General features: G+C 40.7%; 1 protein-coding gene across 3 annotated transcripts in view; it reads left to right on the top strand.

The window, feature by feature from the left end:
• The window catches only part of enox2 (ecto-NOX disulfide-thiol exchanger 2), a 204314-nt gene extending 191237 nt beyond the window's left edge, over positions 1-13077 (top strand). For all 3 annotated transcript variants that reach the window (XM_024283495.2, XM_036214036.1, XM_024283497.2), the window contains 5 exons: positions 1007-1147; positions 4843-4899; positions 5656-5752; positions 7876-7961; positions 12300-13077. In XM_024283495.2, the coding sequence (XP_024139263.1) occupies positions 1007-1147; positions 4843-4899; positions 5656-5752; positions 7876-7961; positions 12300-12431 (513 nt within the window). In that variant the 3' untranslated portion in view covers positions 12432-13077. The remainder of the gene's footprint in view (positions 1-1006; positions 1148-4842; positions 4900-5655; positions 5753-7875; positions 7962-12299) is intronic.
• Positions 13078-15417: the final 2340 nt, after the last annotated feature.

Here is a 15417-nt window from a genome sequence, read left to right as displayed (position 1 = left end):
CTGCCGCGTCAGTGTGTCACATTTCATTCAAGTCAGGCTGATGCGCCGACTGCAGCCATTGGATGTCATCAGAAGTGACAGGAGTGTGTCAAGCAAGTACCTTAACCCGTCATCAGCTGATGTGACATCTGTACTTCTACATTTCAGGCAGCTTCCAAGCACCAGAGCATAAAAAGATTTGTACATAAGAGCAAAAATCGGGTTTCCAGTGGAAGCTGAAGTGTTTTTTTATGTTTTTACATTTTAATTAAGTACGCTTTTTTATATAAATATACAGCTTAATGTATGAATTTCATATGAACTGTGGTATTGATTAAGGTGTTGGAAATAAAATGAAAATCTATTAACAAATGGTTTATTTAAAAAACAAAGGGGGTTCTATTTCGAAATTTTTCCATTTTTTGATTCTTAAATCCAATTTTCTTACTTATTTTTGTAAATTATATGCATCTAAAGAAGTTTATCATCAAATAATCTATCAACAGAGCAGTCCAGGTGAATGAAGTAGCTGTGCTGTGTTTATGCATGACGTTAAGTTTCAGCCTCCTGCTTTGAATCTGCCCTGAGGCGTCTCCATGAGGACTCCGGTTCTCCTCCCTGGAACTGTGTGGGTTTTCCCACCGGTGATCTGGCCCTCGTTCACAGTCCAAAGATATGCACATGAAACTGATTAGTGATTCTGTGGGTCTCCGCAGGTGTGAGGAGTGGGTGTGCAGAATAGCCTTATGTGTGCTGTTTACCTGTAAACAGGTTCAAGCAGGAAAAGGAAAGGTCCGTCAAAGCCTTTGAGTTTGTGTGTCTGAACTCTTGGGATCTTTTGGAATTTGAATTAAAAAGTTATTTTTTTATGATGAGTGTTTGTACTTTTTATAAAATGGACCACTGAGGAGTAAGAAAAGGGAACACGGTTATTAAAAATGAGTTGTACGTCTTTTACTGCATTACTATGAAGTTTTACCCAGCATTACCTGTTGCTACAAATGCTTTCTCATATCTGTTTATGCAGCAACTGCTAAAAATGAGGGAAGAGTTGAAACAGCGGGAGGCCGAGCTGCAGAAGAGCTCAGAGGACAAGCAGCAGCTGAAGACACAAGTCCAGAACCTGAAGGAGGGTCTGCAGAAACTGCAAAGCGCACAAGCAACACAGGTCAGTGTGAAGACAGCAAGTCACTCTGACAGGATTGCTTCAGAGCAAAGAGAGGGCAGACACAAAATTCTACATTTAGAATATTTTTTTAATCCTTTGGGAGTCAGACCCTAAAACTCAGTATTTGTCTACTTTTTAATTTTCTGTATTTTTAATTTGAAAGAGAAAGAAGTCATAAACGTATGCTTCAAAAAGTTGTGCTTTTTTAATGTATATTCGGATTTAACCTGTCAACAAAGACAATTGAATATGTTTATTTCATGTACAGTATTAAGAAACTAAATGAACGTCACACGTTGTCCCTCAAACTCGTCTGCGTCAAAACCAGGGGTGAAAGTAAGTCGGAACGGTCGGGAGCGGCCTTCCGATAAAAGAATCGGAGGCGGAACGCCGCTCCGGCTGGAGAGATCAGCTGTGTGGCCGGTTTTCACTGTATAACACATGACAGAAGGCGCCGTCGCTCTTAAGAAAGAAAAAAAACAAAAGAAAATTGACACTCAAGCTGAGAGCAGGCAGCGCTTTGTTTGGATGTTTGCAGTTTTTTAGTGGCGCATGGCCCAGTTGATAAAATCTCTGCATCTCTTTCTCTCTCTGGAACGAGACGGTTGTCCATAAACAAGTGCACGTGTAATGGGGTGCATTTGATTTTTCATTTGGGAACATTCAATTCCTTCCTGATCATTGACGTGTTTGCTACATGGAGGTGCAGCGGGACAAAAACAACAATAAATAATTCACAAACTTTTCATCGCTATTGTGATCGGTCAGTTTAAAGTCAACATAAATTTATTTCAAGATAGAAAAACTAAATGATGACATGGTGAAATAAAGCAGCAAATTATATCAAAGACAAAAAACATGCAGATAAAAATCAATCAGGTTTTTAAGAGGAAGATCCAAAGTGAGGATGAGGAAGGAAAATGCATGAGACACCAGGACCATCAAGCACAGGTGACTTTTCTACATTTCCAGATTATCCTTCAATCTGGACAAAAGGACAATATGATCAGTTTAAAGACAAAAATGAATGGATCTTTACCAAGAGTATGGAATACTTGGCCGTCAAAAAAGCCACAAGATATTGGACTTTGGTCAAAACTTTTCAGGCCTTTTATTTTCTCTGTAGAGACGTAGTTTCAGCAGCGCTTCAGATGCTGATCCACGTGTTCCTCTGCTGCAGGAAGAGAGTGCGCCCCTCAGCTTAAGCCCCTCTTGAATTAGGTAATAATACAAAGTAAATGCTTGGAAAGCAGTTTGGGAGCTTCTCCTCATGTCGTCTGTTTGTTGAGGGATCCTCGGACGTTTCACGGCACTCTGAGATGAATTGCGTTAACAAATCCCTCCAGAGGGGGGCAAAAGTTGTCAATAAGTAGTTAATGGCGATGACTTTGATTAGAAATGCGTCCCAGCGACTGTGAGCTCGGGGGACTATGCTAATTAAATTCCAGTATACAGACAAACATGAATCATGAGAGACAGACTCATTACAGGCAGAAAGAGAAATCAATTTTGGGGTGTGGGTTCCTCTGAAGATTAGCAGTCATTCTGAGGTATTTTGTCACGTCGAGTTTTCTTCACGGCATCAATTCTGCTTGGTCGCTTCAATCACCGTCCCTGCTGTCACCCAGCTGTCGCCACACATTACTCCTGCGACTCTCGTGCAGGTCACTGAAGACATTACCCTGATTATTATTATTATTATTATGATGATGATGATCACAACAAACGAGTTTATCATTTTGTCATATATTGTGCCATCACTGACAGCCATTCTCTCCTCTGACTGAGGTATTCGGAATGTCTGTGATAAAAAGGGATACGTGAGATCTTCACTCAAATAAGGGAATGATGGCGGTTCCGTTGGGTCCTGGCTGTTGATCCCCCCCAAAAGTCATCAATCTGTCATTGGATTTCATAAAACTGGAGTATTTTTTTAATAAAGCCTCCTTGCCTTGTAAATGCCCTTATATTTTAGACTCTAAAAGTCCACAGAAAGCTAAAAGAAAACAAAAGGAGGTAGAAACTGATGAGATCCTCTTGGAAAATTTGCTTCGTTTGGCAAGGTCGAAGTCATAACTGTCTTTACTGGTGGATACGGGTTGTCTGTGGTGGAAAAAAATCGGTTAATCTGCATGGAGGTGTCCCACAGGAAATATTAAGGTCGTAGACCTCTCGGTGAGTCCGCAAATGTCCATGCACATTTTTTTTCTTCGAGCATGCTGCAGGTCGTAGTGAACACTTAAGCAATACATAAGGGTTAGTATGGGGGAGTAGGTGAGATATATGTATGTAGTACAGATTTTTTGTTTTTCAATCCCCCCAAATTCTGTGGACTGTGCAAGGGGACTGTTTCCATTGAGCGGGGTTCGTAGGAGCATTAGTGGGAGCCACTCCCAAAATGTGTGTCACTCTAGCAGAACTAAAAAAACCCAAATGGATCAAATACCAAAAAAATTGACTCTGATGGACAATGGATCCCGGACGAGCCCCCATATGTTACGTCCCCAACAGGCACACCTGGCTCAGGTCTAGGGAATAAACACCAAAAGGGGATTCTAACATAAAAACTGGACACCGAGAGTAAAAGGAAGACAGTTTATTAAATAAACTAAATCCTGTGTCCTGCAAAGAAAGAACAAAATGGAATAATTAGTGTGCTGGTTTAAACAAAAAAACAAACCAAAAGGGAATTGGAACCTTGGCCTAGTCAGGGAGACTGCTGACCCAACCATGACAACCATCTGAGTCAACAGCTGTTGACCAAAATCTACCTAATCAAAAGAAACAAACAAAGCCCACAAATGAAGACTACCAAGGTCCAACCCAAACTAAAATAACAAAACCCAGCAGTGTGAGACCAGGGCTGGTTAATTTTAATTGTCCGGGTCATTTAAGGAAGCATTTCCACTGAGTGTTGGACCATCAAGGTGCACGTGGGGTGTAGACTGGTGACATAGCTATGCGTCATAATGTATCTCCGTATTCGTGGATTCGGCGTGTCTCCGGTCTCTAACTCCTGCGAATAAGGGGGGAAACCAGCGACCTCATCAAACCATTGATTATGCTCAGGAACGCATCTAAGTATCACTATAGCTTAATGCAATCATCACTAACTCTACTAAAAAAAACATCTTAAGGAGCAATAATTATTCATCTCTGCACTTTTGATTAAGATTAACCAAAAGTTTTGGTTCAACTCATCCATAAAGAAAGAAAAGATGAGAGAACTCCTAAAGCTTTTCCTGTCCTCAGCGTTCATAGGGTTTGATTGAGGTGTTGTGCATCCATCAGCATCCCCTCAGCTGACAGCAACTGAGCAGGGACAATCATGAAAATGAAGGCATTTTCTGACCTTTTCCATGATAAATAAACAGTGAAGTGTTAATCACTTAACGTGATGGAGTTCAGGAAAAGTTGTGAAAATCAGAGCTGCAGATGAATTTGCCGCTGATTGTTCAGCCTCATCATTAAAGCAAATCCGTCGTGAGTAATCAGTTCTCAGTCTGTTTCATATTCAATGACTGACTTGTTTGTTTCTAGATCTTACAAAGGATGAGAAGCACTTTTGTTTCACGTTAGCTCTTTTCTGGACACGGATCTCATTGTAAACACAGATTTTTTCTCCTCTTTTGTCTGGCTCGTTTGTTCCCAAACATCCCCATACGACGCCTTCTTCATCATCTGATGTGCTGCAGCTGGAGACGCTGAAGCAGGACGATCGAGGCGGCGAGGAGAGCGTCAATCAAAGCAGCGTAAGTGGGAAAACTTTAAGCGTCCTCACCCCTCCAGACACCTTTGATTCTCTTTCTCTTCTGTCTCTTTTTTTGGGGATTTATCTCCCTCCTCGTTTATTAATCATCTCCTGATTCCCCTCTCCAAATGTCTTGCGGTGACGCGATGGATCATTACGGGCCAAGCCGGTTGGCTGTAACCACATTAGTCACTGAATAAATCACGCAGACACAAGCAGGCTTGCAAATAAAAGAGTCATAAAGTCAAAATGTTCTGCACATGTGCATATGTCTGCCCTCCCACACACCAAACCGTACTTCCAGGCTGTTCGGAATATATTAAAAACGGAAAAAGGCCACCAGGCATCTCGTACCAGGAGTGGAATTGGTACACAGAGTACTGAGGAGGGCGACAAGCGCAGACGAAAAGTCTTTTGCCTCTTCCCTGCTCCTTGTCAGAGATGTGAAACAAACAACTTCATCATTCACCTTCCAAGTGTTGGCGCTCCCTCCCCGCTTGTTGTTGCATCTTTTTTGAGTGACAGTGTGTGTGTGTGGCGTGCTTCCCTCTCAGATCAGAGACGTAGCTGCTGGCTGAATTTCCTCTCTGCCATCATTATCTTCATTGTGTGCCTGGATTGATGTGTCGGTGGCGCAGCCTTTTGATGTCTGCTTCCCATATTTCTGTCATTCTTTACACCTTGTGCCTCCACTGTGTTCTCCCTCAAGTCTCTGCACTTCTGCTCACCACGTTGGGGGGGTTGCGTGCTTTTGCAGGAGGTCACGGTGGTGTCCTGCAGTCAGGAGAAGGAGGGTCCCACAGAGAAAACCCCGCAGAGTCCCGTCCATTCAGAGAGGGAAGCTCTGCTAGTCGGTAAGCTTGGAGTCTGTCTACGGCAGGGGTCCCCGAATGTTTTCTTATGAGGGCCACATAACGGTTTTGTTATCTCGTTTGTAGGCTAACAGAAAAAGTGTAACAATCACAGCCTAAACATAAACATTTATGGTTTTCCAGAAAGCCACGCAGCCAAATTTATATAATAGTGTGATTGTCCTGCTCCTTTCCGTACGTTTTGCAGCATGTAAAAACTGAATCTCACTGTCAGTGATTTCATCAATCTTTGTATCAAAACGTTCATCTTATTCAGTACTTTTGGTTTTTATAAACTTTATAGCTTTTGAAATATGGAGCAAAAAACGCCTCGTAGGAAATTAATGAGAAAGTTAACGTTTTAAGTAGATTAGCAACAAGCCTTTAAACATATTCATGGGCTATGTTTTCATCTTTTAAAGTAATTCTCAAAAAATGTAGAGTTTACCTAATATTTTAGCAATGTTTTTGGCTAATTTGTTATCTACTGGGGTTTTTATAGGCTAAGTTAGAGATTAGCTAGTATTTAAGCAACATGCTAATGGCTAATTTAGTCTACTGAGGAGTCTGAAAAATGCCACACGAACACGTTAAAAACACCAAAAGTGGATATTTAACACTGGAGATGTCGCCAGCAACACCTAAACAGAACACGCTCTGTAACATGCTGTAACACCATCAACATGGAATCATTCTGATAAGGAGACTTACCACCGATACTAGAGTGTTACATATTGGTGCAACAGAATCTGCTGGTTCCTCTTTGCATGTGTTTCAGCATCACTACTGTAAAGTTTTATGGATTGGCGTAAAGTCAATTTGATGGATTAATTGCGTAAACGGTTGAAGAGTTACAGAAGTTGAAAGAATATAAACACTTGAGCTAAAGTTCTGGTGTTCAAACACATTTAGGATCAGTTTTCTTTGTCCGTCTTCTCTGGCGTAATCACTCAGACTCTCACTGCCGTTCTTCCTGCTCTTTCACGAGTAAATTTGCTCTCAGTCGGGGCAGATGGAGAAGATTGGAGCAAAGTTATCCTGCCTCCCCAGGAACTCTTGTTTTTCCTAAATCGTGTTAACCTTTGACCCAGCTGGAGCATATTTCTGTCCTAAAACCGTCATCCACAGACGGACGGCCTCTCTGCTGTCCGGTACCGTCCTCATTCCTTCTCCTCAGCTGTGAGAACTCCAGCCAGACTTTGGTGTTTGATCGGATCAGAGCGGGACAGGAACTCTGATTTGACCCAGTTAGTAAAAACGGGCTAAAGTATGTCTGCGCCCTGTATTAACTGAAAAGATGGTCTTAATTTGTTAACTTTTTAGCATATCTGACACCTAAATAACACACGCCCTTTTTAAGGTGATCGACGTCAATCAGCTTTTTCCGAAAAAAGTGGATTTTCATTCGCTTTTCACTGATATGTTACATAACATTAAGTTGGATTGTGGGTAAATCTGAGAAGGAAAATAGTTTTTAAATATTTAGAATATTTAGAGGCAGGTTTGTTAATTTCTAAAGATGAAAAAGGAATAGATTTTTTCCCTGATGCTGAAACATGCCGGCTGTTTTCAGCTGCATAACATTTTAGTCACTTTTAAGTAAAATCCTGGTGAGTAAATCGCATATTTGTCTGTCTGAGAACACCAATAGATTCCTGTTTGCAGCAGCTGCCCTCACTCTGACACTTTATTTGTGCACAGATTGATTTGACCTCCTGCAGGTGACAAAAATGAAGTCTTGCAGGAGTGTTTCCCCCCTTAAAAGCCTGGCGTTTTTGGCTTTAACCCTGTGAGTTTTTGCCCTACAGGTGGTTAGGAAGCTCAGACACTTCTCTCCCGCTCCGTCCTCCGAGCTCATAGCAGATGGTCGGTTTGAGCTCGGGGAAAGCTCGGCTTTGATGAGAGACAATAGCATCAAAGCTGTCATTAAACACTCCTTCTAATCTGGAGCTGGAACATACAAGAGCCTCTTAGCGGTAATGGAGCTCTGGGAAAAGTCCCTTGAAGCTTGTGCTCCTCACGCTGGAGAAGAAGAGGATTGTACTAACGCTTGTGAATTCTGAACGGATGAGTGAGGTGTGTCGCATGGCTCGGTGGTAACACCGTCCCGTTTTGTCGTACCTCAGGGATCATTTCAACGTTCCTGCATGTGCATCCGTTCGGAGCCAGCATCGAGTACATCTGCTCCTACCTGCAGCGCCTGGACACTAAGGTAACACTCATTATTGCAGCCAAAATCCACCCAAAATAGAGAAAGGGCTTCATAACGAGCATAGAAAAGACTTGTTTTGCTTATTTTTTTAATACAGAAGAAGGATAATTCTCAGGAAAGGGAGTATTCTGTTTATTTTATCATCAGCTGATGATTTGAAGTTATATATGAACAAGAAAACTGAAAAAAGAAGAGAAAAAAAATGATTTTATAATAGTAAATAAATAAGCTGAGATAGTAAAAAAAAATCAATGAAAAAGTTGGATAAATTCAGCAACAACAACAACCGTTTAAGTAACTTCACAGATGATTAAATGAACAAATGAAGGTAAAGTTATTAAAATAAATTATCGGGCCCATTAACTCAAATATATACAGTTTAAAATGATGTCCTCACATTCTATTACTTCATGTTTCCTAAATGGGTTGTTTCCTCTGTAATATTGTTGGACTTGGTAATTTATTTATTAGGGCATTCATGTGTTGTGTTTATTTACTCTTCTGTTTTGTGTCTGATGGGGGGTCCCACCATGCTGCAACCTGTTTCTGTGAGGACAAAGAGATTTAGCACAAATTCACTGTTGTACTCATCAGCTCAGGAAGGAGTTTTTACTCTGTTTCCATCAGAGCCAAATGTGTTTGTTTGTTTTTGGAACATCCTACCGTTATTCTGGAGAGGTCGGATATAACAATGGTGCTGCAGCATGCTTTGGATGTCCTGACGTGAAACAGACCCCATCACAGCCCCCTGGTCCGATCGTCTGACCTTCAACATTACTGCTGCACGGTTGCAGCCTGTCATTTCCCACAAGCCTCTCCTCCCTGCTCTTCCGTGGGCCCTGAAACGACAGCAGCAGCTTGTGGTGTTAAGTGAGCTTCACGGGTCAGTTGAGTGTTTTCATGTGAGCAGTAATCACACGGGGGGGTCTCCCCCTGTAAGAAGAGACGTCGCAGGTGATCGGACCGGCCCGGAGCGACTCCGCTTCTGCGCGGTCGATCTCACTCGTGAAGAGGATTCCATGCAGCATGGTCCTCTTTTTGTTGACTGGACCACATGTTTTCAGGTTGAAAGTCTGCATGTTCTCTTCTAAAACCAGTAATCATCAACATGTTTGATGCTTCAGAACTGTAAACCCTGTGGAAGGACATTTCATTTGTTTTGAATCCCATTTTTGAATTTGAACTTGTTTGATATGTTTCTCATTATATCTGTATGTTTGTGTCATTTCATATATTAAAACCAGACCTGAAATTCTGCTTTTGAGCTGAGCATAACCCTTCCTTTAGCCTGGTTGAACGATCCTATCTCCCTTTAACTGATGAAGTTGTCATTCATTTCCTCTCTTCTGACATTTTTACAAAGACAACTGTCAATGAAGCTTCCACTAATGCACAGAAAGTTTATCAGTTCAGCAGTTTAATCCAGGAGCAGTCCATCTTTTCCTCTAACATTTGATTTCAAAAATATGAATTTCTGATCAATTACTACAGGTTAAGGAAAAGAAAAAAGATCATAAACCAATGGATTAGAAAGAAAACACTTTTTACTGCATAGATTAGGAATAAATGAGAAAATAAGAAGAAATAGATCAGACACAAAGTATTTTGTCTTTCTCAAAAAAAAATCAAAGTTACAGCCAGTTGGTAAATTATGACGTAGGAGTGATGCCGTGCGCTTATGGCTCACTCTAGTCATAAGTAAGGAGCAAATATTGGCCCCTTAATCCCCACAATAATGTCACACGCACGTTATGTGCACGTGATATGAAGGTACCAGTAGAAAGGTTGTAGGATGTCCACGCAAACTAAACTCTGTGCAATCCGCAGGATTTAGGTAGTTTGGAAAATGAAAAATCTGTACGACGTGCCTGCGTCTCGTCTACTTCACCTTTATTATCCTAAAGTGTTGTCTAAGTGTTCTCTATGACCTGTTGGCCGCAGCATGCCATCACCATTTTCACTATAGAGCACCGGACCAGTCATTTTGGCAGCAATACAAATATAATTGCTGAAACTTTGAAGCAATTGGAGTATTCATCTAACTTTAAGTCAGCTTTAATTGAGCTTTATCTTAAAAAATGATAAATATTATCAACCGAACATGTTCCCGGCGTACTTTCGCGATGGTGGACTGTTTGAAGTGTGAAACTTAAAAAATAATAATCCAGACACGACTTCCACTTCAGCTTGTATTCCACTATGGGGGTAAAATTCCGGTGGCAGGTGTGTTCACCAGCAGGTGTCACATCCGATGGCCGTGCAACCACTGTGACGCCAGTGAAAACTTTGAAGTATAAAGCGGCCTGTGACTTTACTGATCACGTCACGAGTTTGATTCTCTGTATTAATCACATGCAGGACTTGTGTGGAAAGTGTGTTTCAGTCCTTTTTTGTATTTCCCTTTCTTCTGGAGTGTTTGTGTTTTGGTTCATCTTCCCACGCTTTTCTGTCTGTGTGCGTCTGACTGCTCCCGTGCATCTGTTGTTCCCACGCCAACTCGCCACACACACCAGGCAGTGCACTGTTTGTCATCACGGCTGGCTAGACTCCACAAGCCTTGTCCTCTCTTATCTGGGGGCTCCACACACACCGCTTCATTGTAGGATGACACGCGCTGTCTCTGGGGTTGGACCTTCTAATTCATCTTGACATCAGCACAGGACAACCTGTTGGTTCATCTTGGAAGCATCAGCTGGCGTTTGAGGTTACTGACTGATTATCAGACCACCGCCAATGGTTTGTGAGGAGACCGGTGGAACAGAAACGGAGAAGAAGACATGAGCGAATGAGCAGCACACGTAGAGGATGAGAGTGTTTCATGGCTTTCTAAGCATGACAATCAATGTGAACATTTTCTAAAAATGACTCAAAAGAACCAATTAAAACGGCTCAGCGTCACATCTGTGGCACACAGAGATCAGAACTGGAAAATCAGATGATCAGGAGCTCCTCTGCTGGTAGTTTAAATGCTAAAGTGTAGCTAGGTTAGCATGCTAGCACTAAACCTTAAAGGGTAGCCAAACAGGGAAGTTGGAGGCTGACTCCACCCACAGCTAAGATGTCTGAGGGACATTACCATTGCTGGAGCTGCAGCTCATGATGTGGGACTTAAATGGTTTGACCAATCAGGAAGTTTAACCTCAATTCAACCTGTACGTGGCAGCACACAGATGGTTTTTGACTATAATTTCAAGAATTACACAAGATTATTTTAATTTGTCAAAAATTGACCAAAAATTGACCCATTTATTAAGGTTAACAGACAAAACAAAGTTGATTAAGGGTTTGGTTAGCCTTTAAAAAAAGATGTTCAATCATAATGAAGAGCCTCAAGCTAACATTAGCCGCACCAAAAAAAAAACAAAAAAAAAAATGATGAGCAACACTGGATCTATCCAGTCATACAGTTTAGAGCCAGAATCCCAATTGGTTACAGCACGAGTGTTGAACACTGTTCAGTGTGAGCGGGCTGGGGTGTGCCCAGGGTGAGGGGAGACTTTGACACGCCCATTTCAGTTGCTGCTTCTCTAGCCTGAGATTTTTCAAGCATCCGGTTTTCACCCGCTACTGATTTAAATTAAGAAATACTCAGAAAGGCAGTTTTAGTTGTAAATGATTTTATATAGGTCCTCTATTATGTGAAAAACGCTACAAGAACATGTTAAAAACACAAAAAAGACGATTTTTTTATTGGCATGGGTCTTGAAACTGAAATAATGGTGCGCCGTTAAATAACTGGTCAACAGGAATCTTCTCAAAATGAAGAAAGATTAGGAAGAAAATGTGCAGCTTTGAGGAATTTTGGTTGAGAAATTGTCTCTCGTTTTGGTCTCCTAACCTTTCAGTTAGGTGTCTGTCATGGTTGCTTCCGCGTCGTCCATCAATTTCTGAAAATTGACACTTCATCTGGTATTATCCTGTTTTACCATGGTCACTTACCAAATAAAGAAATATTTATTCAATTATTAGTATTTTGATCTCTCGTTTTTTGGGTTTAATCTATTTTCCACATTGAGGGACTATTGGATAAGCTGTGTAATGTGTTGTTATGGTAACGGCTACCAAGTCTGCACCGACCTCGCTCTGCAGCATCGAGGCAATACACGTCATAATAAGTGAAACAAAGGTTTCATTTTAGTGGGAACGTTCACCTCAATGCTTGCTTTTTGGTTTTTACAGAAACAAAATCCATTTTGTTGCAGGAAATATCCACCATTTTCCTAACATTTTGTTCAGTTTGAAGTAAAGAAAGAAAAATTTTTGAACAATCAACATCTTGACTATCTACAATGTACTGGATCGTTCCTAAGTTGCGTTTGTGTCCCTGTCTGAGTGCAGATCAACCCCAGCGAGGTGGAGGCTCTCCTCTCTCGGCTGCCCTGCACCTTCAGACAGGAGCTGACTGGAGTGGGAGCCAGTTTGGAGAAACGCTGGAACTTCTGTGGCTTCCAGGGCATCAAGAGCACATAGACGGCGCCGGCTGACACCTCCAGGACGTGAAGGGTGGACGACAGGCAGACGCGGCAGCGCAGACACTGTAGCAGCGGGAAGAGGCCCAGCGTCAAGCCCTCAGCTCTCACAGACTCAGGGCCGTGCCTCACTGCACAAGGACACACAGGAGTGATTTCAGATCAAGACAAAATGTTAAAAATAAACATTTCAGGGACTCTGCGTAGGTGGAAGAGGCTTAAAAACTCTGTGTCGTCATGGTAACAGGGATATTTGGAGTCCTCGGGAGCTTGAACTGAGTTCCTCTGTGTCTGCAGACTGTTTTTTGGCTCCCCGGGAGCTGCAGGAGACGTCACTGGATTAATTACCTAGTTTTGCTCACAGCTGGACGATATGCACTTCTTGAGCGTGCACATGGCTCTGTGTGGCGTGGGACAGGTCTACAGGGCTAATCGAGTGGGGGCGGGGGGGCAATCAGGGTTTGCCTGAGCATACCCTTTGACCTCCCTCTCTTTTTGCCATTTGTAACATAAATCAAAAATGGATATATTTCTTCATTTTCTGTAAAGGCCGTCAGCAGCTGATTCACTTCTTGTATGACACTGTAAATGCCCGGATGATATTTTTGATTATAAAAGACTTTTGAGTATAGAAAAAAAAAAAAAAAGAGTATGTGTGTGTGTTTGTGTTTCAGGTGCGCAGAAAGGCTGGTTGATTAATAAACACTAGACGGCTGCGCAGGTCTGTCATGAGATGAAGACACACCTCTGCAAGGCGTACTTACTTAAATACTGCAAATATAGGAGAAAAGGTTTGAAAAAAAAGCCCAAATCTTTGGAAGGAAATCACTGGAAAGTAGTCAAATGTTTTGTCCGTCCATTTTTACTTAACCGTAGAACACTATAAAAAATTACATTATCACTTTTTTTTTTTACCCAATACAATATACTCAATGAAAAGTATTTTTCATAAAAAATAGATTAAAGTATGATAACACATGATAGATTAGAGTAGGTTTTTTATTATTAATAATCGTTTCAACTGTGGTTTACACAATTGAAAATACAAACATGCTTGTAAATTACTGAAAAATTCGGAATTTGAGAACAAAAAATTATAAAATGTAAAAGTAGCACTAATTATTATTTTGTTATGAAAATAGTGACAATATAAACCAGTCTATTTTGTCAACATTTATTAAACTTTAAATAACCTTAAAATTGAGCCAAAACTTAGAAAGAAATTTTAGTTTTTTTAGTCTTAAATCAGGTTTTTTTACTGTCAAGAGCAAAAGGATTTTAACTCATTTTAATAATAATTTCCTTATTTTTACATCCCAGCTTTTCAAGAGACAAAAATTAAATAAATCTTGACTGTGCTGGTTTAGCAAAAAGTTTGGGAAGGCGATAAATTAAAACAATTTGATTAAATAACTTGAAAGAAGAATTTAAATCTCTCCAAGAATGAACTAGTTTGCAGTGAGAAGCTGCATGTTTTCTAGTTTTCCTCAGCAAAGCTGCCTTTAGAACCTTACATAAGAGCGTTAGTGTCTTTCAAAAGCCAATTAAGGCCGGCTGTCAGCCCGGTGAAAAGGCAGAGCGCTTCCACATCAAACTCAACAGGAAGCACACCTTGGGGATCATGTTAATGATGTTTAATTGGTGAGGCAGTCGGTGTGTGGGTTCTGGCCCGGATCCACAGAAGTTACACAACACCTTCAGGATAAAGAAGGCTCCCAGCACCAGCAATGAAGGTGCTCTCTCTTGTTTAGAGCCACGCACTCAAAAAAAGCTATTTTTGTTTTTTTCATGCCTGATTTGTTCTCCTGTCACCATTAAAAAAAAAAAAAGCTGCATTGCATGGAGATAAATTGGGGCCAAAATTATTTTAAAAAATTCCAAAAGTTTTGAAACTGAAATTTTGAATTTTGAAACCTAAGAAAAACCAGAACATTTGAAGCTGAAAATAATGAAATATATTTAGTATAGCAAAAAGTTTTGGACATTTTAGTTGTTTTTTGGCAAAACTCCAATATTTTTTTTTGCGTTTTGAATAATATTGACCTCAAAATAGCTCCATAGCATTGCGCTTGTCGCTGAATTTTAGTTCAAAAGCCCTTCAGAACCAGCAGCAGTTATTACGGTTTCATGGATGTGTGCACTGCAAAAACAGGCTTCTCAGAAATAACTCTATTTTCTTTAAATAAAAAAAAAACGTTCTTTAAACAAACAATAAATATGAAAACGGTGCAAGGCCGGATATAGGCACGGGCAAAGGGGGGCAAATCCTGCAACAGCCCCCCCAAAAGTGATGACCCACAAAAATCCATAAATAGCTAAAGAATAAAAAAAAAAAAAGTAAGGATGGACAGATGGACAAGTAGATGAGCATAAATAGAAAAAAGGAGAAAGATTTGGATAGATGAACTCCTATGATTATACCGTAGTTTATGAGACCCCAAACTCTCATGACCTCACTTGACCTCTGGGCCTACACTAGAATTAAAAAATCATCTTATCGAGAATTCTAAGACAAAAATTCTATTTTCTATTCTGTTTCCTCAACATGGATGTATTTAGACTGTAAAAGTCCGGATTGAGTCTTAAACCTTGCATTTGTTCATGCAAACAAAACCACGTGACTAAAGATCTCTTCATTCATTGGTCAGAGATTATGAGGGCGGGGCAAAGCAACGAGAGAAATAGAAATGGAAGCCCTACACTTAGGAATCCTTGTTGGGATAGTTTACTCATTCAAACTTTATTTTTTGTTAAGCAGTTTTGCTCAATGGCAAACAATTTGGCTCATTTTTGTGTGTCTATTCAAACTGAGGAAACTCGGAGTGAACCGAAGCTAAATCTGATTGAAAACAAATCGAGCTTAACCCAGGGGTGAGCAAACTATGGCCCATTGAGGTATTTAACCTGGAAATAGGGAAAAATTGTATTAATAACCTTTAAAAATCTTTTATTTTCCCTTTAATTCTCAATGGATTGCCAGGTCATCA

Source organism: Oryzias melastigma, linkage group LG10 (assembly GCF_002922805.2).
Source record: "Oryzias melastigma strain HK-1 linkage group LG10, ASM292280v2, whole genome shotgun sequence".
Taxonomy (NCBI): domain Eukaryota; kingdom Metazoa; phylum Chordata; class Actinopteri; order Beloniformes; family Adrianichthyidae; genus Oryzias; species Oryzias melastigma.
This window is presented reverse-complemented; position numbering and strand designations above follow the sequence as displayed.